General features: G+C 40.2%; 2 protein-coding genes and 1 long non-coding RNA gene across 13 annotated transcripts; 1 reads left to right on the top strand and 2 right to left on the bottom strand.

Moving 5' to 3' along the window:
* Positions 1-572: 572 nt before the first annotated feature.
* On the bottom strand, positions 573-14356 carry notchl (notch receptor, like). 7 transcript variants are annotated; one of them, XM_053612179.1, is made up of 14 exons: positions 14029-14132; positions 10546-10875; positions 9244-9697; positions 8777-8981; positions 7799-7943; positions 6747-7088; positions 5944-6158; positions 5452-5782; positions 4986-5125; positions 4837-4895; positions 4060-4189; positions 2204-2301; positions 1776-2110; positions 573-1257 (listed from the first exon to the last, which is right to left on the bottom strand). In XM_053612179.1, the coding sequence occupies exons 5-14, from the start codon at positions 7864-7866 to the stop codon at positions 768-770; spliced, it is 2208 nt and encodes a 735-aa protein (XP_053468154.1). In that variant the 5' UTR covers positions 7867-7943; positions 8777-8981; positions 9244-9697; positions 10546-10875; positions 14029-14132; the 3' UTR covers positions 573-767. The 7 variants fall into 7 exon arrangements, with proteins under 7 accessions (XP_053468154.1, XP_053468155.1, XP_053468153.1 ...); XM_053612180.1 differs by having other exon boundaries at positions 9244-9375; XM_053612178.1 differs by having other exon boundaries at positions 9244-10875.
* Positions 11993-23085, top strand: tap1 (transporter 1, ATP-binding cassette, sub-family B (MDR/TAP)). 5 transcript variants are annotated; one of them, XM_053612183.1, is made up of 14 exons: positions 11995-12082; positions 12469-12534; positions 14095-14432; positions 14950-15142; positions 15940-16054; positions 16278-16408; positions 17275-17480; positions 17888-18085; positions 18295-18423; positions 18525-18713; positions 19248-19421; positions 19705-19867; positions 20045-20181; positions 21075-23085. In XM_053612183.1, the coding sequence occupies exons 3-14, from the start codon at positions 14106-14108 to the stop codon at positions 21318-21320; spliced, it is 2208 nt and encodes a 735-aa protein (XP_053468158.1). In that variant the 5' UTR covers positions 11995-12082; positions 12469-12534; positions 14095-14105; the 3' UTR covers positions 21321-23085. The 5 variants fall into 5 exon arrangements, with proteins under 5 accessions (XP_053468161.1, XP_053468158.1, XP_053468157.1 ...); XM_053612186.1 differs by lacking the exon at positions 12469-12534 and having other exon boundaries at positions 11993-12082; XM_053612182.1 differs by lacking the exon at positions 11995-12082 and having other exon boundaries at positions 12270-12534.
* LOC128600050 (uncharacterized) lies at positions 16096-21206 on the bottom strand. The gene is made up of 5 exons (XR_008384506.1): positions 21069-21206; positions 17894-20322; positions 17670-17710; positions 17237-17508; positions 16096-16412 (listed from the first exon to the last, which is right to left on the bottom strand). It is a non-coding gene; the product is annotated as an uncharacterized LOC128600050 (long non-coding RNA).
* Positions 23086-24449: the final 1364 nt, after the last annotated feature.

The raw sequence follows: 24449 nt of genomic DNA, 5'->3' as shown, positions 1-24449 counted from the left end.
ACACAGCTGGCCACAAAAGCCTGAGTCCACTACCAGAAGTTTCTTTTAATCCGTTAGTTATGAAAACCTAATGCAGTTCGTTAAATATTGCATTACTCCTTGCATATAATGAAAGTAATAGAGCTCACACTGAAAGCCGTTTTATTAATCCTGTTTTATGACATCATGACGATCAACATCATTATCAACCGTCACCAGTTATCAGGTACACCTTTAGGAAGTGGTTCATTTCATGAATGCATTATCAATAACTCAAGAGTAAGCATAAGGCGTCTTTGGATCTAAACGTAATTTTAATAAAACTATGGGAAGTGCTGTTACATTATCTAAGTTGTTCTTAATTTTAAAACGCAACAGGTTAAATTCATGATTTTTTTTTTTTATACACAAATATCTCCAATTAAACTTGCTATAGCTTAATAGATTGGTACATATCTGCCTAGTATTGTGTAATATTAATTTCTAATATTAATTACTTGATATTTAAATACCTGGAGAACCCTAGACGGTAAAACAGAAGGCAGTATGAGTATAAAACTTGCTTTACAAAAGGAAAAAAACTAAACTAAACATATCTAGATTTATTTTTATTTAATTGAATACATGGGTTTGACAGACTGCTGAAAATAAATGGTTTCTCCATTGCATGTAATGTATTTTTATCATAAGCATTTGGTATTAGTTTTAGGGGAAAACCAAGTGCATGGTAGTGGAATTAGACTTTTGGAACTTTTTACAATACAGAGCTTTATGAAAATCCATCGCGGTCACATAACAGTCTGTACTGACGTGGGCTCGGTATTGACCGCCTCGCTTTGACTTTTTGCGTTGCAGATGATCCTCTCTCTCTCAGAGTCTGTATTACACACCGTCCCTGCACTTCTGCTCTCTGATTGGCTGGAGCTTGTCTTAGGGTGGGGCACGACCACTATTTCTACTTGCTCATTAGCTAGTTTCTCTTGTTGGACGTTGACGACCGGTTCTGGTTGGTTGGCACTGAGGCGGCGCTGCAGAGCGGGCTGTGTGCAGGAGAATGAGCGCTGCCGGGGTGCTGGCAGAGGACACAGGAAGTGGGGTGTCGTCGCTCTGGGGACATGCTGTGCTGCTTCTCTTTCTTCTTCCTCGGCTTCTGAGGTCACTTCCTGAAGCGTGCTGATTGGACGCGATGGGCGGCTGAGGACCCTGGGGCTGACTAGCGCCGTCGCGGATTGGTTTGTCATTGGCCGCCAGTTTTGAGGTGCCACAAATTGCCAGTCACTGTGGAGAAGACAAAACAGTGATATAGAGTATATTGGTATCCTAGAGACATCTGGGTTTACGGCTGAGTACATGCTCGGTTATAATTAAAGGAATAATACGCACCACCTTTTCTTAATTATTTTTGTCCAATTTTTCGAATTTAGTTATGTGCCCATTTGCACTCCTTCATATAGGTCCATCCCATAACAGCTACCAATCCTGGAGGATGAATGCTAACATGTGCTTCCTTCAAGACATGTAAAGCCAGCTAAGGCATCCTTTCACTTTATAGATCACACACTTAGAGGACAGTGCTGTAGAGGACAGATAGCTGTGGGATCATCACAATACAAACTCATGATCTCCTGATGATGGGGTGAAACCTTAGACAGTTGCCCCATTTGGACTTGCCGTTCGTGCAAGTCCAAATGTCCAAGAGACTTATTATCACATGAGGTGGCTGGAATCCCCACTGCAAAGCGAGTAAGACCATAAAGTACATTTCCGTTCATTGTAAGTGAGCAAGTAGACTTTACCTGGACTGGGGTGAAGACATCTCCCTGGGTCCTACAACTCCAGAAAAGGAAGCACTCCTTCCTGGCAGACATGGAGGTGATGCCACCCATGGGGAATACAGGTAAGTACGGTCATCCCACAGCACCTCGGTAGCTGGGGCCACAGGAAACGGGCTCTGGTGGACTCGGTGGGCCAGTAGAAGCTCGAGGATCTCATGATGGAATCCTTCCTGGGCCACATCTATTGGCCGACGCCCCCTGCAGTCCGTCAGCTCCTGATTGGCACCGTTTAGGATGAGAAACCTAGCAGTATCGTAGCAGCCATGGAGCGCCGAGAGAAACAGAGCTGTCTCACCCTGGAAATGGAAGGATTTCGAGGATTTCAACTGCAACCAAAACTGCCTTGAAGTATATTTAATAGTACTGGGGGGAAACAAAGGTTACTATACCTTGTGGTCCTGCATGTCCACAGCAGCGCCGTAACGTATCAGTGTCCGAGCTAATGAGAGGTGGTTTACTGAGCATGCCCAGTGCAGGGCGGATCTCCCTGGCAGAGAGAGTGGATTTAGAAAGGAGGGAAATATAGGAAAGAAGAGGCTCCATCATACACAAATAAGCAGACAGAAGCGTGCAGTAGTATTAGGGATTTAAGAAGGAAAAGTGCTCAAAGTAAGGAGGCCATAGAGCAATCAAGGAAGGTGGAAGTAGCTGTGAATGGTACTGGTTGATCAAAGACAAAAACAGCTTGCGAAAGGCATTCAGTGAGACAAAGCAGAGCAATGAAAGCGATTATACAAGTATCCGCACTAAATACGCCACAGCACGTTAACTTTGTTCAGAATCATCGGCAGGAATTAGGGGTTCTGACAGCCCGTGAAGGATTACGAAGGGCGATGCAGCAGGAAAGGACAGAGGAAGAGGAGGAGGAAATGGGGAGAGCAGAGAAATGCATGTTACTCCCCATCTACCCATCAAGCCACTTCTGTGTAGACCTTTAAAACTCCAGTCAGGAATCACTCCAACTATCCAGACAGTTTATGTATAATCATTAAAAAGCCCTCCTACAATGTGTCCAAGTGTCATAGCTGTTATTACCATTCTTAAGGCCTAGCTAGTGATATGGACTATGCGTTCTTCAGAAGTAGAATCCCACAGGACCCAACAAAAGAGTTTTGCTCTCATGCACGTGGGATTGGGCGGTCAGACATGAAGATCACGGGACAAAGAAATTGACAGGAGAATGTATTGAACTTGCCATATTTACCACATTCGTTCAATTATCTATGGTAAATCCTTTATACTGGTAAAGCTCTCTGTAGGGTTGGTCAGAATTCCTTCAGAAATGGTCCCATACACAATAGCAAATTAGGGTCTTATGACTGGTGCTTTAAAAGCCAAAAACACTATATGGTCAAAAGTAGGTGGAGACCTGTCCATCACACCCATATGTGGTTCTTCCACAAACTGTTGCCACAAAGTTGGAAACACACAATCGTTTAGAACGGGGGTTGGCAATCTTATCTGGAAAGGGCCGGTGTGGGTGCAGGTTTTCATTCCAACCAAGCAGAAGCCACACCTGAATCTACTGAAAGCCAAGATCAACTGATTAAACAGGTGGAATCAGGTGTGCCTCCTGCTTGGTTGGAATGAAAACCTGCACCCACACCGGCCCTTTCCGGATAAGATTGCCCACCCCTGGTCTAGAATGTCTTTGTATGCTGTAGCATTATTGATTCCCCTTCAGGGAATCCAAAGCTGTTTCAGCATGACAATACCCCTGTGCACAAACTGAGTTCTATAAAGACATGGTTTGCCAATGTTGGTGTGGAAGAACTCGAGTTGCCTGCACAGAGTCCTCGTGTCAACCTCACTGAATACCTTTGGCATACTCAATTGAATACTCAATTGGAACACCAACTGCACCCCGGTCCTACTCATCCAACATCAGTGCTCCACCTTACTCTTACCTAATGCTCTTGTGGCTGAATGGGCAGGGATCCCCCAAGCCACTTTCCAAAATCTAGTCGAAAGATGAGTGGAGGCTGTTATAACAGCAAAGGGTGGACCAGCTCCATATTAATGTTCAACAAGCACATCTGATTGTGATCGTCAGATGCCCACATACATTTGGCCATGTAGCGTATAAGGAAATAAACAAAAAAATATACTATGCCACTGAGAGTTCGCATAAAGAGCTAGATACAGTAGATAAGAAACAGAACTTGATACGACTTTAAAGGCCACGACTGATCCTCCTGTACCTCCACTTGACAGAACCTGAGTTAAAAAGGAGAGTGGTGATTACCGGTGTGGTCGGTGTTGTTGACAGGCACCCCAGCTCTGAGCAGCTCCAACACCACCCGATCGAGGCCACTCCTCACAGCACGGATCAGAACCACAGAACCGTCAGGTCCACACCACTGCACTGGGGCTGACTGTGGTGAAAAACAGCAAAATGATAAGATCAGCTATGGGTTACTGATTACTTCCTGCTGAGGTCAAGCCTCCAAAATGAATGCATTATGAACGGAATGGTAGAATTAAACAAGTCCTTGTAAATATTCTGATCAGTATGTCATGTAAATCCCATGTCATACACGTTCTAATAGCTTGGTTCATCATTTGGCTGGGATGCCCTGTCAGAAATGATGTATTTTACAGAGTACAAGGTTCAATGTAAATATTCCTGCAAGGTACCTGCAAAGCAGTTGTCTTTAAGGTCTAATTGTGTATTAATGAGGGTCTTTGACAATTACGTGAAGGTAACAAAAAACCCACGGACAGTCCTTAGTATTATAACGCTCCAGGTACATTTTATTTCACATAAAGGTTAATGGCCATAAGTCAATTCTTGTAAAGCCTCATCAGTTCAACAAACACAATGAAATGCTTGGACCATTTCACCATCTATTCCCAATCTTTAATGCTCAATTAGGTGCGGTTTGCTTATGTACAAAGGAGAGATGTTTCCAGAAACAATTGTATGCGTCGTTCTTGATCCCACTTACACATCTATTGCCCATTTAAATCCATCTACTTCTCAGTAAGCTTTTCCTTTTCTGTTCGCACGATGAGCACTCACATTGCTTGGTGTCCTCTGCTGTGTAGGAATGGAGTTCCTGTCCCACCTTCTTGGTGGACCTGATAATTATAGCAAATTATCAAAGGAAGAATGTTATCACAAGGAAAGCTGGACCCAAATGAGAAACAATCTCAAGGTATCCATCTTACTTATGGGCACATGCTTGTGATTGATGTTGAAATGTTTCTGATCTGGAGATCTGTGGTCACAGATTGTCTTGCTGATGTCCTCCATGGAGCTCTGGGTCACGTCCGTGTCACTGCCAATGTCCAAGGACTTCTTAAGAGGCCTGCAGTCATAATGTGTCCAGAAGACATTAGCATAGTTTCCTCACGCAGCTTGACTGATAGATCAAAGGGGTTTTGTTGGCTAAATATATTATAGTTACAGATAAGCAGAGTAAATAGCAGTGTGTAAGGATGGGAACAGGAAGGATGGTGGAGAGGCTATTTTTGTCTTCGGTACACAAGGAGATGTTCTCATGACCTTTAGTACAAGCTCTACGCTGCATTTTCACAATTTTTGTTTGTACATCAGGACAAGCAAAGGGCCCAAGAAAATAGTTTGCATACCGTACCAGTCAAAAATACTGATAAAGGTACAAAGTAGCCTCACCTTATCCGAATGGCATCCTCTCCGAGTGGTTCCCTGCGCTTCTTTCTCAGGTCCTTCCCTTTCTTCTTCTTCTTCATGCCATTTCTGTCCTTCTCCCTTGCTATCCTTCCATTCCTTTTGTTCTGCTCAGTGGAGCACTGTGTCCAGTCTTTATTCCCACCATTGCTGTCAGTTGCAGTAGATCTGTGATGCACTCGTCTGTGATGGTCTCCTTGTTCTCTCCTCTGTCGTCTTCTCCAGAACCATACCAGCACTGCCGTCGCCACTACGGCCAGTGCCACCCCAATGCCCACTGCAATGCCAACCACGGGCCACAGCCATGCAGGAGAACCTGTATTATTAAGCATGGAAGAGACAGAAAGAAAGAAGGAATGGCTATGATGGCCCTGATGTATTCACACCATTTATAACAGTCTTATGTGGCTGTGTTGTAATATATAACAGTGAAAAAGGAAAGCGAGAGCATTAATTATCTCGTATGGTCGAACATACCATCAGGCTCCTTGACGGGAGTTTCTCTTACTGTGATTTCCTTATTGATGCCCCGGATGCCGATGAGTACTTGGATCTCGGGCTTGATGTGGGCTGGGGCAAGGTTCAACTCCAGCATGGCGTTCAGGAAATCTGCTGCCTCCGATGCATAGGGAAAACAAGAGAATGGTAGCTGGGAGCATGGCCTGTTATCCACTTGTAGGAACAATAAAGACCTGTATTAAAGCAGGATGGAAAAATGGATTGAAGTTACCAATTGACTGAATTACTTTATCATTCACTTGTTAATGCCCATGTTAATATGTTACACTGAATTGATAGTATTCCTTTCTGATGTCTTGATTATGTTAGCAAATAGTAGCTTAGCAATTAAGGTTCAGGACATTCAGAGAGTTACTGTTTGGACCTTAACCAAGAGCCTTCGTTCCAAAGCCCGCTTGAAATGGAAGCATAAATCATAAATGCTCAGACTGGATTGGATTTAGGTATGTCAACACCACATTTTGCTGTCTTCGCTGATCTACTATATTTGATATAAGGAAACTGAATGTTTTGCTGAATTATTGAAACACCATTACCAGAATTAATGGACCAAGCTATTTTTTTGTTCAATCCATGTTACAAGGGTGAGAGGTCAAGGCTCTAGAACAGTTGGGGGCCCAAGAACCTAAAAATAAATCTGAAAAATCTGACAGTTGAGGGATTTCAACAAACACTATCATAATATCTTAACTACAGAGCTACCACTATCTAGCCATAGATCTACACTCATAACATCAAATGCAAGACAGTCATGGTGTTACCTGTTGCTTTTGTAATTAGGCGCTTGCTGGTGCAGATCTATCAGCTGCTGTGCATCCATAGCGAAGAAATCAGCACTGGGCTGAAGTGGCACCACCCCTCTCAGTTTGACGCTGGTTTGGAGCAGGATGCTGAGAGCCCAAAGTAACGAACTGTTCTGCAATGGCGCTTTCTGGAAAGGAATTGCCGTATGCAGAATCAGCACTCCTTTGGCCCAATTGGGATGCTGGTTTTTATAGGTTTTTATACAGTCTGAACCATCCCACCCACAGGGGGCAGTGTTGCAACCCTTCTCACAGTGTGCGTTGTCGAAGTGGTCACGGCAGTACAGAATGTAGCCGGAACTGTAAGAAAAGACACATCACAAATTGAAGTTTCGCTAATCCTTTGTATGTGTGCGGTCGAGTTCAAAAGTCCACATCCAAGACCTTTTTCTTTTTTTAATTCTATGCAATTTCATTTTTGGCTGATTTGTTCTTTTATTCATTTGTTTATTTGCCCTACACTTCTCCTGGTGGCAACAAGCCGAGAAGGTCCGTCCAGACTGTCCAGACAGTATCTCTCCTTAGGCCAAACCCATCCATCCATCGATCCATCTTCTATACCGCTTTATCCGTTTCAGGGTCACGGGGAAACCTGGAGCCTATCCCAGGGAGCATCGGGGGAGCACGAGACGGGGTACACCCTGGACAGGGTGCCAATCCATCGCAGGGCACATAATCACATACACATTCACACACCCATTCATACACTACGGACACTTTGGACACGCCAATCAGCCTATCATGCATGTCTTTGGACCGGGGGAGGAAACCGGAGCACCCGGAGGAAACCCCCGAAACACAGGGAGAACATGCAAACTCTGCACACACAGGGCCACGGTGGGAATCGAACCCCCGACCCTGGAGGTGTCAGGCGAACGTGCTAACCACTTAGGCCAAACCTTTGCGTCGTATAACAGATGAAATAACAGCTCTTGGTCTTGGATCCAGACTTTTGGATCTAGCACACCAGTAAGAATATTTTTGACGTATAGACACAATCAGATTATTACTTGCAGGATTCTTTGGGCTTAAGGCAGTCGAAGCCGTCTTTCAGGCACTGCGACCCAGAGCATTCCATATCACACGCGCCATTCGCAAACTTGACTTTGCATATCTTATCTGCTGGACAGCTGCTCCATGGATCACCTGGTGATGCTTTCAAGAGAGCAAACCCAAGGGAAATCAACCAACCAAAATATATATACTTTACCAATGAATACTCCTAATTACTACACCTACGACTACAGTTAACATTACCATAACTACTATTCCTGCTACTAATACTGCTAATATTACTATAATTACTACTCTGCAACTACTGCTCATACTATTACTACTACTACTACTACTACTGATATTGTGGTTATTAGTACTATTAATAGTACTACTCTGCTACTATTTTACTTATAGCTACTTCTGCTACTACTACATCTAATACTAACACTATAATCACTGCTCCTGCTACAGCTACTACTACGATAACTACTACTCCTGATCCTACCACAGCTAACATTACTATACAACTACTACTCCTACTGGTCATACTACCACTGCTACTGTGGTTACTAGTACTATTAATATTAATTACTATCCTAATACGTCTACTTTATCTACTGGTACTCCTGCTATTACAACAGCGAATACTACTGTAGCTACTACTCCTGACACTACTACAACTAATACTACTAACTACTAGCTACTATGTCTGCTACACCTATAGCTAATATTACTATAATTATTACTAACGATCGTGCTACTATGACTACTACTTAGTAGAAACAGTAGTGTTTACTAGAACTGCTAACCCATAGGATGCTAGGGTTAATCTATCAGAAGCATTCGAAGTAATTTGCACATCTGGTGAAGGACGTTTGTGTCCTATGCTCAGATTATTATAATAATATAATAAATTCTATAACATTATTATTAAATGTCAAAGTAAAAATGAAAAGGGTGGTGCACTAAATGCTGAGTATTGTGTGATGTACTGTATTATTAACAGCTGGATTTTCAGCAGCCCAAAAAGAGGGTCAAACTCCACAAAGGCCCTAGGCGGAGGGGAAACAGGAAACGGGCTCTGACACAAACAGGAAAGAGGCGTACAGCAAGAGGAAATGGAGTGGAGTAGGAGTAGGTCAGGGTTGAAATGCAACATGGTGGTGATTGATGAATGTGATGGAGAGGAACAATAGGCTAACAGTTGGGGAGGACAATGAAGGCACAAGTCTTACAGATCACAACAAACGAAAAAACAGGACTGTTCCACTGTAAATAACAAATAAATAAATTTAAAAAAAACTAATTATTCAAAACCATTCAATTAAAGACGTAACTTCAAATCAAATAAATACATAAACAAATGGTCATATTTAAGAATACAGACTATTTGTCAGGGTATAGGGCGCATTTACTTTTTTTTCAAACTGAAAATGTATAGTAAGCACCTTGGACAAACCTTAGCTTGGTTGCGAATAATTAAAGAGTAGAATTCAGAGCTGATAAAGAAGGAAGCCACCGCATCATCTATCCATCCATCGATCAAGCCATCATTCCATCTATCCCTTCCTTGTTCATTTCTTGCATCCATCTATTCATCAGTACATTCATCCAATCATTTAATCTGTCCATCCATCCATGTATCTGTTGATTCATCCTTCTTTCTGTTCATGTGTCCTCTATCTATCACCCATCTTGTCATTCATCCATCCATAGAAGGATCTATACATTCATCCATCTGTCTGTTCATGCATCAGTCCATTACATAGTCCTCTACATCTGTCCATTTAACTGTTATATACTGTACATATATGTCATCCATGCATCTGCACTTTGTCCCATTCTTCTGTTCATCCATTCATATATCCATCTGTCTCGTTTATCCATCTATCCACTTGTTTATTCAGCCGTCCCTATTTTGATTATCCATCCATCCATCCATCCATCCATCCATACGTATACTTGTTCATTCATCCATCATATTCATCTGTATATTTATCCATCTATCTGTATCACTTCTATTCATTTGTTCTTCCATCCATCCATCCAGCCATCCATCTATACATGCATACATATATTTATTCATTCATCCATTCATCCATCATATTCATCTGTCTATTTATCCATCTATATGTATCACTTCTATTCATTTGTTCTTCCATCCATCCATCCATCCATAAACACATACATACATCCACCCGTCCATCCATCCATCCATCCATACATACATACATACATACATAAATCCATCCATCCATCCATCCATCCATCCATTCATCCATAAACACATACATACAGCCACCCGTCCGTCCATCCATCCATCCATAAACACATACATACATCCACCCGTCCGTCCATCCATCCATCCATCCATCCATCCATACATACATCCATCCATCCACCCATCCATCCACCCATCCATCCATCCATACATACATACATACATACATCCACCCATCCGTCCATCCATCCATCCATCCATCCATCCATAAACACATACATACATCCACCCGTCTGTCTATCCATCCATCCATCCATCCATACATACATACATCCACCCATCCATCCACCCACCTGTCTATCCATCCATCCATCCATCCATACATACATACATACATACATACATCCACCCATCCATCCACCCACCTGTCCATCCATCCATCCATCCATACATACATACATCCACCCATCCATCCATCCATACATCCATACATACATACATCTGTCCATCCACCTGTTCTTCAAGTTGATTTGTACTCACCATGACATAAACTGCTGAGGGGCCATAACATGAAGATCAGACCCTCCACCAGGACCATAGTAAATGTTCAGTCTCGAATTGCTCTTCTCCTTTTTCTTTCTCACTATTTTACACACACAGGCTCACTGAAATGCCAATCACAAGCAATCCCTCTCTCCGTACAGACCTTTCCCTCCAGTGACAAGTCTGTGTATCTTTTTGAATCCTCGGGTCGTCCCTCTTGCAAAACCCGATGCAAAAATACCCCGAGCCGTGTGAACGGTTATGTCTACGCCTCCTTGATTTTCTCTCTCATTCTTTTTCTGCGGATATCCGGACTACTTCCTGCCACTGTGTGGAAAAGAATAGGAGTGTGAGTGTATATGTGTGTATTATGGCTAGGTCTCAAACCTGAATGTGTGGAATCTGACTTAGTATAAAAGTGTTGTATTTCAGAAAGTCTAAAAAAAAAAAGTGTGTTATCCACACATCCAGACCAAACCACGTCCATATACAAATCGGCCAACATTTCTCAGCCTTAAAATGGACAAAAGACTACAAAACAAAATATGTTTCCTCGCATATTTTTATATACACATAAAAAAAGTACCATTTAAAAATATAAATCCTTTTGTGCAGTTTACATTATATAGATTTCTAAAGATTATATAGATTTGTTTTTGTGTAAAATTTGTTACTACTGCACAATTTTCTCATTTAAAACTGATTTTCACTATACTTCTGGATAAAACACCTTTAGCAAGCATTACACACACTCACTGCCCACTTTAATAGGAACACCTGTACGCCTGCTCTTCTCTTTTATGCAGTTATCCAATCATTCTGCATTGCATAAATAGGATATGAGCTTTACAATTCTGTGCTAAAGTTAGCGGCATTAGGCTACACTATAGGTCAAAAGTTTGTGGACACCTGAATATCACACCCATATGCTTTTTGAACATCACATTCAAGATTTGGTCCTTTGCTGTTACAATAACCTCCACTAGATTTTGGAGTGTGTCTGTGGGAATATGCGATCATTCAGCCACAGGAGCATTAGTGAGGTCAGGCTCCAGTTCCAGTTCATCCCAGAGGTGTTCAGTGGGGTTGAGTTCAGGACTCTGTGTGAACTATGCATGCGTCTCAATCAGCTCCCTTGTTCAGTAGTTAGGGCGCTGATCAGGGAGTCGGCCATTTTAAGGGCTGTCCTGTGCACAAAATCCTTCCAGTGAACTGCAACCTAAAAACTCCCACAATGCACCGCAAAAACCAGGGAACATCGATGCTCACTATGTTCCTTTACTAGAAATGACATCATATTTTTTTGAAGCCTCTCAGTTTTAAAAAAACAATCCAATTTTGGACACCCGCCCAAACTGGCAACCACGTGCGGAACACGAGAGGGCGCCATTTCTTTCCTGCGCCTTCTCTGATTGGTCGAGGATTTGATGCATTTCTTGTGGGGAACAGTTTACAACGTTACAGCCCATTTTAGAGTCGCTTTTTAATGCTTTTTTGCTTAGTAGACGACCATTTTGGAACATGTAATCTTCACGTAAGTCTTGTTACGTGTCTTTTTAATGTTCGGAGACGTTTTATGGACTGTGGGTTTTCCCCATTCCGGGTACTTTCGGTTTCACCTACAAAGGTTGGTTAAGGCTCGGTCCCGAATGGCTCTTCTACAGAATATGTAGTGCACTAGCGCGAGCGCAGAGTCCTTTATTGTCTATCAGAATGAAGTGACGTTATCTAGGAAGCAGGTGGCCATTTAGGATTCGGCCCGATCTTTAGTTTATAGCTTTTCTATTGTTCAGTTGTTGTTTGGTGTGTGCGTAGATGAGACTCCTTTATCTTTCTTCACTCACTCATCGCTTCTAAAACTATTTTATCTCTTTATTTGTATTATTTATTTGGTTATTTTTTTATTCTTGGCGGTCGAAGGCAGTACAAGAAGTTAAGCAGCGGGATTGTTAGCCATTATTAACGCCGTGTAACGCGTCACACAATGTAAGTATGATTGAAACGTTATTCTTACTTTAAGTATAACTTAAAAAAAAAAGTCAGTTAGATTATAAAGGAAAGTTTAAAGGCGGATTACAGTCATATATATTTCCTACAGGTAGTGTTAGAAGTGTGGTATACAATAATAAGTGCATAACCAGAGAAAGTGAAAGCACCTGTGCGTAGTAATTTATGCATTAATTATATAAGAATAAACAATTTACAAAAAATATACAGGTATGTTGTTGTATCCAGATATACAAAATCATTCAGCTTACTTCAGAGGTATTTGATTAGAGAAGAGATGCCTGGGGTCCAGGTTTTAGTTTATACACACTGGTGCTTATAAATAATAATACCTTATGGGGACCAGTTAACATCATGCAAAATGATAACATACTCATCTCAATATACTGGCATATTTATATACTTATTTACTTGCGTTTGTTGAGGTAAGTATGTTTCTACGTATTTTGACGTAAATATGTTAGTATGTAAGTATGTTGAAGTAACTATGTTAGTAAGTATGTTGAGGTAACTGTTAGTATGTAAGTATGTTGAGGTAACTATGTTAGTACATAAGTATATTTAGGTAACTTTTTTAGAAAGCATTTTGAGGTAAATATGTTAGTATGTTGAGGTAACTATGTTAGTATGTAAGTCTGTTGAGGTAAACATGTTAGTATGTAAGTATGTTGAGGTAACTATTTTAGTAAGCATTTTGAGGTAAATGTTAGAAAGTATGTTGAGGTAAATATGTTAGTATGTAAGTATGTTGAGGTAAACATGTTAGTATGTAAGTATGTTGAGGTAAATATGTTAGCATGTAAGTATGTTGAGGTAAATATGTTAGTATGGAAGTATGTTGAGGTAACTATGTTAGTAAATATGTTGAGGTAACTATTTTAGTAAGCATTTTGAGGTAAATATGTTAGAAAGTATGTTGAGGTAAATATGTTAGTATGTAAGTATGTTGAGGTAAACATGTTAGTATGTAAGTATGTTGAGGTAACTATGTTAGTACATAAGTATATTTAGGTAACTTTTTTAGAAAGCATTTTGAGGTAAATATGTTAGAAAGTATGTTGAGGTAACTATGTTAGTATGTAAGTATGTTGAGGTAAAAATGTTAGTATGTAAGTATGTTGAGGTAACTATGTTAGTATGTTGAGGTAACTGTTAGTATGTAAGTATGTTGAGGTAACTGTTAGTACATAAGTATATTTAGGTAACGATTTTAGAAAGCATTTTGAGGTAAATATGTTAGAAAGTATGTTGAGGTAATTATGTTCGTATGTAAGTGTGTTGAGGTAATTATGTTAGTAAATATGTTGAGGTAACTATCTTAGTATGTAAGTATATTTAGGTAACTATTTTAGTTAGCATTTTGAGGTAAATATGTTAGTACATAAGTATATTTAGGTAACTATGTTAGTAAGTATGTTGAGATAAATATGTTTCGTATGTGTGTGTTGAACTTAATTACCTAAACATACTTACATCCTATATGTTTATTTCTTTTTTATTAGCGACCTGTTCTTATCAATTCCCCTTTTATTTCTGCAGCGTGTTTGGGAATGAAGGAAAAGATGGCACTGTATCTGTTCATGTTCCTGCTTCTGTGCGTGGACGTGTGTGTGGTGAAGACGTTTGGGGTGACCCGGCTCTCGCCTCTACTCATTCCTCATTCATTTACCTCTCTCTGGGTCGGAGGACTGCTGAGGTTCACCGTCCTTCTCCTCATCACCTGTCTCTACCCATTGAGCCCGGCATGGATGAGGAGCGCTAATGGAGTCCAGACCTTAGCTGTGCACAGTTTGGTCTATCCGGTGTATGTCTCACTGCTGTGGGCATGCGGTTGGTCGACGATGGAGCTCACCTGGGGCTGGCACACCTGGCAAGCAGTGAGTGAGGGCTAATAATGTTCAAAACACTGACATTAGAGACTCCTTCCATAAATGCTAAATGAACATCTCACAGACAGCTAAGACTTAAAAAAAAAGAATTTTTGTATGGCGTGTCTGCCATACGAGTCATTGTGTAACTTGTTACCATAGAAACAATAACATATTATAAAGAGTGCATTAATAAAAACCTGCAATCAGACCTATCAACACCTTCTGACCGATCAGAATGGAGAATTCAACAGCGCTGTGGTATAACATGGTATAATCTTAATACTGTGACAGATTAATTCACAATTCACCTTTTCTAAACTAACGTTCTTAGTGGTTAGTGCATTTTCTTGATGAAAGTGCACTTTCTACATGAAGTAACAAGTGTATTTGTGATTGACCAGTTAGCAAATGTAAATAGGGTGACAATATTGTGAAGTATTGTAATATTTAATGCATATATAAGTATAAATACTGATATGTATCACATGATACAGATACCAAACTGTTTCTATTTCCTTTTCAGATGTTTCATTGCTATGCCGTTTCGGCTCTCTCGCTGCTGCTGTGGGAACGCTACGTGCCCTCCGTCCTCACAAAGACGAAGGTAAAACCCAAGGAGAAAGGCCAGGCCTCCCTGCAGAGGCTGCTGGGATACGTGAAGCCGTACCGGCACCGGTTCACAGCGGTCTTTATGTTCGTGATCGCTTCGTCACTCGGTAATAAACCGCAACCTTGTGTTTTATGTTGCTCTGCGTTATTGAGTTACAAACTTTGGTCTGTAATGAAACGGAAAACGAGGCAGATTGTAACTGCTGTAGCTTTCGGTTTCAGTTATTCACAGCGGTGGCGGTGGGGGTGGTGGTGTGGTGGTGTGGTGGTGTGGTGTTGAATGAGCGTTGGGAATTCCCTGGGATTTTATTAGCTCTTTGTGTTTTTTTTTATTCTTTCACTTTTTGTTTCTTTCAGCAAACCTTGAGTTTTTTTAACACCTTGAGGAACATTATTCTGAAATTGTTTAGCTCGGTGAACCTCTGCCCATCTATACTTCTGAAAGACTCTGTCTCTCTAAGATACTCTTTTTATACACAGTTATGTTACTGACCTATTTCCAATTAACCTCCAGCTGTTTCTTGTTACTAACACGTACTTTTCCAGCCTTTTGTTAACCCCCCCGTCCCAACTTTTTTGAGAAGTGTCGCGGCCATCAAATTCAAAATGACCTTATTTTTTTTCTTAACACGCTACATTTACTCAGTTTAAACATTTGATATGTTTTCTACGTTCTATCGTGAATAACATACGGGTTTATGAGATTTGCAAGTCATCGCATTCTGTTTTTATTCACGTTTTACTCAGCGTCCCAACATTTTTGGAATTGGGGTTGTAAAAAAAAAAAAATCCACATGTTTAAAAAAAATCTAAGAATTACTCACACATACATCTAAGAATTGATAATTGGATAATTTACCTGTAATATGCTAACTAAAGATCAGGTCATTTCTACGATTCTCAGGTGAGATGGCTATTCCGCATTACACGGGTAAAATCACTGACTGGATCATGAAGGAGGACGAACCGGACGCTTTTGCTAACGCCATCAAAATCATGACGATCCTGACCATCATGAGGTAATACTATGTTTGTATTAACAAAGACTAGTTTAGCCCAATGTTAGCAGTTTTTTACTACCTTTGATGTTATTTTTTAATCATTTCAGAGGACAGTTTTTCAAGAGATTCAAAAGCTAAAGTCTCACATTTTTGCCTCATCTAGCTATCTCTTTCATTTATAACGTGTGCGATTTGTTATTACACACTGACTCATTACTCGTTGCCTTCCCCCCCCTCACAGTGCCGTGTTTGAGTTTGTGTGCGATCTCATCTACAACATCACCATGAGCCTCATACACACCGCCATCCAGAGTCAGGTGTTCGAGTGTGTGCTGAAACAGGAAATCGCCTTCTTCGATAAAGCTTCCTCGGGTAACTATGAAAAGAATAGTTTAGCACAAGAAAATAATAATAATTCGCGTCATTGTATTTCACGCATACTGTTGTATGCAAAATCTGGGCACCCCTGGCCAAATCACATATTTTGTTGATTTTTGAAGTGAACACAACCTCTGCAACAAGCTATTTAAAAAAAAAATTACGTGTGATAAAATAAAAAAAAATAAAAAAAAATTATAATCATGGCACATGCAAAAGTTTGGACACCGTTCCAGTTGAATCTAAGTTAAGCTAATTAAGGGTAAATCTCAGAACTTAATGAATTTGGTAGATGTTAAGTGAGTCGTTAGGACTCGTTACTCAGGTCAAGAATCGTCATTAGGACGTGAGGTTGTGTTTTACTTCTTTTCACTTCAGATATCAATAAAATGTGTCATTTGGTGAGGGGTGCCTAAACTTTTGCTTACAACCGTAGGGGTAGGTGATATGACAAAAATATCACATCACGATTACTAAAGGCATGTCTATGATTTTCATGTATTAATTATTCATTTTAATATATCATTTTTAATATAAATAGAGCATTTTATTAAAAAATTTGTAAAAATAAAAAAAATGTAAAAATTTTTTACAAGTACAAAATTTTTACATCACACCAACTGCATCGAGACAGTTTGTAATTATTGAAATAACATTTTTAAAAAATGGAATAAAAAGATATCAGAATATCCGCGATATCTCAGAAAAGCATATCGTGATATCATTTATCACAATATCGATGTTTTATCGTCATATCACCCAGCCCTATCCACACACTATAATGTGAACAGTATAACTATTTCAGATATTTCAGATGCTCACGTCAGGTGTGATAGAGGTGTTTTTGCGTTGCTCCTCAGGTGAACTCGTGTCCCGAATCACCAAAGACACCAACGACATGAGCGAGTCCCTGAGCGAAGAGCTCAGCCTGCTCATGTGGTACACCATGCGTTTAGTCTTCCTCTACGGCTCCATGCTGCTCCTCTCCGTGCGCCTGTCCATCTTCACCATCCTCGGCCTTCCTGTCATTTGGATCGTCCCGGAGTTCTCCGGAAAGTTCTACCAGGTCGGTCTGAAAAAACTGCTCTACCTGACTGACGTGATTTGTTTTTGATTAGCAAACAATGTAGAGAGTAAAGATTGTGTGTTTTTTCTTGAGATAATGTCTGTTTTGCAAAACAAAACTAGTTCCAGCAGAGGTATTACAAATATTCAAATTCTTCTCTTAAGTAGAAGTACTGCTTTAAATACGTACTCCGGTCAAAGTCGGGCTTCGTGAGAAAATGAAGATCACGTCTGCAAGAATTTCAAACGATGCACTGGTTTTAGTTCATGATTGTAAATGCGTGCGTCTAACAACAACTTTATTACTCATTCCTCGAATGGTAGCTCTGATGATGCAAACTACATTAGAACCCGTCACAGTGACTTTATGAGTCACTTCATTCATCGCTGTTGATGGTTTTCTCTCAGACTCACGCAGTCAAAGTGCAGGAGTCTCTCGCCAAATCGAACAGCGTCGCCACCGAGACGTTCTCCTCCATCAAGACGGTGAAAAGCTTCGCCAACGAGGACGGAGAGTCGGAGAGATACAAGAAGTGCTTGGAGCACACCTACTCGCTCAACAAAGTGGAAGCGGCCGGTTATGCGGCATCAACCTGGACCAACAGCGTAAGACTTGTAGACAAATCTACACGGTTAATTATGAATGTTTTAAAGTTTACCTTTGACTGAAACGTTTCTCGTGATCTTAAAAACCTTTTGATCGAAAATATAATCGTCCCGACGTATTCGTGTCTTCCGTTATACACTGTATAAAACTGTTGTGTAATACACATAATGTTTATAACGTGTGTCTGAAAATCCGTCTTATCGCTCAGATGTCCAGTCTGGCCTTGAAAGTGAGCATCCTGTACTATGGAGGCCAGCTGGTGGCAGGAAATGATGTCAGCAGTGGCGACCTGGTGTCTTTCGTGCTGTACGAGCTTCAGTTCAGTCAGGCTGTCGAGGTAAAGCCGGTGTCCCGTTACATTTCGGGAGCGTTTTCTGATTTCACTTTAGTCTGATTGCGCTTTCAGCTCGTTATATCACCCTCTAACCGTTTTCACAGGCTCTGATGTCCTATTACCCTCGAGTGAAGAAAGCCGTCGGCGCCTCAGAGAAGATCTTCGAGTACGTGGACCGGAAGCCCGATGTTCCTCCTGAAGGTTCCTTAGCTCCCAAGACACTCAGGGGTCACGTGCGTTTCGACAACGTCACTTTCGCGTATCCGACGAGGCCGGCCGAGAACGTTCTGAAAGTGAGTACTGAAAACCGGCTTTCTGAGGGCCTTCGTCTGCGTTTAAACGTCTCATGACGTCGTGGAGGTGAAGGGGTGTGAAACAGGCAGGTGCTAGACTGTGCTGAATGTGAAAAGTGATAAGGGATATATTAGTTCCTCGCTGTTCAGTTTCAGTTGCTCCTGCTTCGCATACCGCCTCCTTTAATCCTCAGTACAATTCTCGATTCTGATTGGTCAGATTGGTGTCGATTCATTTTCTATAAGCTCTGACAGTAGTGCAATTGCAGACCACAGGTTTATATTAATGCACTCGTGCTAATATGTTATGCTACGTTTCACATATATACAGATTTAAAAACGCATAATCCGCATACACTTTAAAGACTTTAAATACATTTTCACACAGTGGAAAGACTATAGAAAATGAATAAATAAACACCTTCTGACCAATCAAAATCGAGAATCCGTTTGAAAAAACGGACTCTGCGTCTGATGTACGACCAAGCCGAGCCGTGGCCTTGTATCGGACTAGTGTTTTTTCAACCCGTCTAGGGCGTTTCCCTGGAGCTGAAGCCGGGAGAGATCACCGCTCTGGTAGGTCCAGCAGATGGTGGAAAAAGCACCATAGTCAGGCTTCTCGAGAGGTTTTACCAGCCTCAGGAGGGAGAGATCTTACTGGACGAGCAGCCGCTGCAGAACTACAAGGATCAATATCTGCACGAGAAGGTAATAGCACACGTGTTTGTTTTTTTTGGCGGCACATGATCGTACGCGTAAAGCCAGACTATGATGTATCTTGACATTCAGCTGAGTTTCTCTTGTCTCACTAGTAGATCTTCTTACATGAAATACCTCCTTATTGAAAGGACATGAAATTCAGTAACAATGTGATTTGAGCACCGGAGCCCGATGTTCCAGTCATTTGAGACGATTTCGGATGTATAACGTAACTGTTCTTCGTTTTCCAGCCTCTCTTCTTACTCTAGTTGTTTTGTCTCCTGCTCTTCAGATCAGCGTGGTCGCTCAGGAGCCCGTACTGTTTGGCCGCTCCATCAGAGAGAACATCAAATACGGGAAAGCAGACGCCACCGATGAAGACATGTACGACGCTGCTAAACTGGCCAACGCTCACCGATTCATCACCAACGACTTTCCAAACGGATACGACACCGGTGAGTGGAAGAGGACGAGATGCTTATCGGTTCAATCTGCTTCCTGTTTCCTCTCCACTGATGAAAAATTTCAGCCCTTAATTGTATTTTGATGGACTCGGTGGATCGATATTCATTTTTTTTTTCGATTATATACGTCACTATTGGTTCTCAGTGTCTTGGCTCTGTATTCGCTAGATGCCGGAGAAAAGGGAGGCAAAGTGTCCGGAGGTCAGAAGCAGAGAATCGCCATAGCGAGAGCCCTGATCCGGAAGCCGCAGATACTCGTTCTAGATGATTCCACGAGTGACCTGGATGCTGAGAGCGAGCATGTGGTAACATACATATGTTCCATATTCTACTTAAGCTTGCTGTGGGTTCATTGCTGTTTTTTTGTACTCGGTTGAACTCAGAAAGACTTTAATACAATGCCCCAGATGTCTCGAAGTGGTAAATCAAGGTGTCGGCCGCTGAAACTACAGCGATAAGTGTCAAAATGTCTTCAAAATAACACGAACAATTATTTAAATAAATAAATAAATAAATAAATAAATAAATAAAAAGTCTAGACACCATGAGTTAACATGGACGATTGCAGACTAATAATAATAATAATAATAATAATAATTTAATATTCATTTAAATTATAGTATTAATAGCTTATTATATTATATTATATTATATCAACATTTCTGGACTTTAACTTTATATTACATAGGGTTAAAACACAAAACAACACCATAAAATAAAAAGTTAACCAAAATAACAAATAAAATTAATTTATTAACTAAATATATATATATATATATATTAGATTAAGATGGCATGTTTATAAAAAGAATTAACACTTGACATAATGCAGGGTGGTGATTTTTTTTTAATCTAATCATAAATAAAAAAAAATAAATAGTGATAATAAAAATGAAACAGACAAAACTTAAAAGAATTGAGGCTGCAGAGGTTCTTGCACAAGTTTGGAAAGTCTGGAAAAGTATGAAAAAGTCGTTTCCAGGCTTATAATATTTTGGAAATTAAATCAAATATAAATATATTCAAAGGAATTTAAACTACAAATTGATATTTCTTCCTGAACGTTATTATTAAGCAAACTAACGATAGAAATCCGTATATTAACCGATAGTAATAACGAACCACAAACCTTCCGCAATCTTTCATCCTTTTATCCATCTGACTAAAAAATAATAAAGTGAACCGTTTGAACCTGCAGGTGCACCAGGCGCTGCTGAAGAACTTGAACGGTCGCTCCGTGCTGCTCATTACCAACAAGATGAGCGGCGTGGAGACGGCCAACAACGTGGTGTTCCTGCGGAAGGGAGAGGTGCTGGAGCAGGGCAGCCACGACGATCTGCAGAAGAAGAACGGCCCGTACGCCGAGTTTGTACGGCTGCAGAACACCGGCTTCCATCGTAACGCTCATGAAGACGGCGAAACCTCCGACTCGACGAAGCAATGATGTGCATTTAACACGCTGTATAATCCACCTACACCTCAGAATGCACAATTCGTTGCAAGCCTGTAGGGAAAGAACTATAGAATAAACATGCCAGTATTCACAAGATGACATCAGATTGTTTATGAAAGGTGTCTACATACTGTAGCACCTTCATAACATCTCATTAGGGTATTCGTGATGTTTAGATCAACATTTACAAAACAAATTAGTATGCAGATGATTATGTTATTAAACCAAATACAAAAAAATCGATAAATTATGAATGTTGATCTAAACAGTTGTATATATCTTGTGCAGTGTTTCTGTGAGCGGTTATAGAGCGAATCGCCTTATACTGAGGATTCATTCGAGTTCCACCGGAAATTAAGCGTTATAACAGTGTTAGAAACGCCCGTCGCTTTAGAATAAAGGTAAAGGAGATGAACATGCAGGTAACCACACTGAGCCAATAGATTTTTAGGGTTTATGAACGTGGTGTAAAAATACATCAAATATATGAGGAATAAAAGACTCCGGAGCGTTCTGCCATAGGGAAAATAATCAGCGACAGGGTGGTGGGATACGACCTGACGCAAAGAAGTTATATTTTCCTATAACAGCACACCCTGAAGTCTTTTAGTCCTCTCATACCGCAGCAACGTGCTAACCATGACGTTGTACATCGTACTTTTGATCCATTTATATTTACATTTATCGTAGAGGAACGACCACGAAACTTGTTCCGACACTGGAGACTCCTTCCATAAATGTTAAATAAATAAACGCCACCATATTAAAATGTTTTTAATCCGTTTACGTGTCGTTATGTGTACGTGTTAGATACATAACAGCGGGCAGGGCTATCTTATCGGACATGACGGAATAAAATGAATGGAGGCTTAGGATTTAGCTATCTGGTACGTACAGTAGCCGTTAAGTCTTTCATATATACGTAGACAGTGTGAAGACATGGTGACGAAATGATCTGGGAAATTAGGAAAATGCTTCGTACAACTGAAGTAACACTGTTATAACACTTAACGGCGACCACTACTCAAACTTCCACGTAACCGTTAAGTCATTTATACAGCGTAAAGGCACAGCGACAGCGGAAACGGAACAAAACCAGCTGGGAATACCAGCATTTTCCTTGGAATGTTAGAAAGACTCATTTCTTTCTGGTAATCTTGGGAATACTGGCATAAGATGCTCATAAACAAGTCAATCAGTGCATTATGAGCATGTTATACTTTGCTTATGAATCTGTTATTACGTCTCTTTTCTCCAACAACAATATAAATACTTTGTGCTTCCTTTGGGGGTTTTATAGTGCAGGGAAATGACTCAAGTGACTATTAAAGTTAATTGTACTTCAGATAACGGATAACTTATAATGTATAGAACCCGCGCCTTGTCGTCGTCGTGTCCTGATATTTTCTCTCCGTCTGCTTGAATCCCCCCCTGTGTTTTTATGTGTTTGTACTATGTAAATGCTAGGATTTTTTAAATTAGGTGTAAATATCACAACCATTAAGAAAATAGTACAAAAGATCGTTTTTCCTCACGACTCCAGCACGTAAATGAATGAAAATAAAAATTAAGCCAGTGAGACTGTAAAAATGCTCGTTATTTTTCTTGTAAATTATCAACAACAAAAAAAAGTTTCCGCTTACAACTTTTCTTCATTTTTAAGCCACTGAAATATCACTGTACATTGGGATTTATTTTTTTTTTGTGCTTTGTAGTCTCTAGCAATTAAAATATCACAGAAAAATATGAAGACCAATACTGACTGTGGTGTGAATTTCAGTTTCTTTTGCTCTTTCCTGTGTATATTTTTGCCCAGCTGTCATGGTGTCACTAAACACAGTGCATACAATAGACATAATGACTTATATACCGCTTAGAGTAGCTGCAAAGGTACTAAACATACTAGAGAGGTATGTTTTTTGTAGTTTTTAAAATTTTTTTTACTTGAACCTGTCCTGAATCTTTTGTTAAAACCCTGATCTTTGTTTGATTACGCATCTTTTATGTCCATGAAACAACTGTAAAGTAGTTTAGCCATTTTAAAAAGGTTTAATTATTAACTTATGGGAACTGCATGGCAAAAACGCACATACCTAATTAATTATTGGCTCCCAGAATATTTTGTTTGTTTTTAGTTCCTGATATGTTCTGAAAACAGACCTGAGTAGTTCTTGTTTGGATTTTCCAGGAAGGTTTTCTTCACAAAACTAGAATTTTCACATAACAGTTCAGAGAACATTTCTTTAACGTTCTGATAACTTTAAATCATTTGAACCTCATGGGAACCTTGGATTAACCCGGGATGGTTTAGAGAACGTTCCACTAACGTTAGAGGGAACAATCTTTGAACCATTCCTGTACAAACCTGTTAATATTTTCCTACAAGCCTGGTTGTTTGTCATAAGGTTCCTGTTACATTCGTATCTAATAAAACAGGATAAGGATGTTTAGTAACAGAACATTATGTAAATGTTTGTACTTCCAAATACACCTATTTGGATCACTTCCTGTTGTGCAATCGCGACAGAACGTTATGGGTACGTTTACGAAATATTACTTATTTGGCGAAAAACAAATATTTATTTGGTGAACTTCCTGTCAATAGACCATAAAAGAACATTACAGGAACGTTTACGGAACGTTAATTAGTTTGCAGTTACAAAAATACCTATCGGGCGAACTTCCTGTCATGAGAACACGAACAAACGTCACAGGAACGTTTACGGCACGTTAGTTTGTAGTTACAAAATATATATTTTTGGTGAACTTGCTGTCATTAGACCATGACATACTGTTAATGGAATATTTCTGGAACATTATTTTTTACTTTAAAAAAAACCTATTTGGCGAATATCCGGTATGAGACCATGAAAGAACGTTACGGGGACGTTTCCAGAACGTTAGCTTGTAGTTACAAAACAATTAACAGTGCCTAAAAGCAACCATTTTGGCAAATGTTCCTAGTCAGTCAGATAAACATAAGAGAATGTTGTTCTAAATTTCCCACGAGAACGTTGTGTTTTAAATGTTTTACAAAAGTAACGAAACGGGAACCGAGTGCAAACGTTAGCGAAGCATTCTGTGTTTGCTGTGTAATCTCTAGGTGGCAACCCTGAGTTG

The sequence above is a fragment of the Ictalurus furcatus genome, chromosome 23, assembly GCF_023375685.1.
Source record: "Ictalurus furcatus strain D&B chromosome 23, Billie_1.0, whole genome shotgun sequence".
In the NCBI taxonomy this organism is placed as follows: Eukaryota; Metazoa; Chordata; class Actinopteri; order Siluriformes; family Ictaluridae; genus Ictalurus; species Ictalurus furcatus.
This window is presented reverse-complemented; position numbering and strand designations above follow the sequence as displayed.

Coding starts and splice junctions, on each gene's coding strand:
- notchl (XM_053612176.1), bottom strand. CDS start 10,603: ATGGTCCTGGTGGAGGGTCTGATCTTCATGTTATGGCCCCTCAGCAGT. Junction 5,783..5,943: donor TCCCGTCAAGGAGCCTGATG/GTATGTTCGACC, acceptor TTAATAATACAG/GTTCTCCTGCATGGCTGTGG. Junction 4,896..4,985: donor TCACAAGCATGTGCCCATAA/GTAAGATGGATA, acceptor TATAATTATCAG/GTCCACCAAGAAGGTGGGAC.
- tap1 (XM_053612186.1), top strand. CDS start 14,106: ATGAAGGAAAAGATGGCACTGTATCTGTTCATGTTCCTGCTTCTGTGC. Junction 16,409..17,274: donor CTTCGATAAAGCTTCCTCGG/GTAACTATGAAA, acceptor GTTGCTCCTCAG/GTGAACTCGTGTCCCGAATC. Junction 17,481..17,887: donor TCTCCGGAAAGTTCTACCAG/GTCGGTCTGAAA, acceptor GTTTTCTCTCAG/ACTCACGCAGTCAAAGTGCA.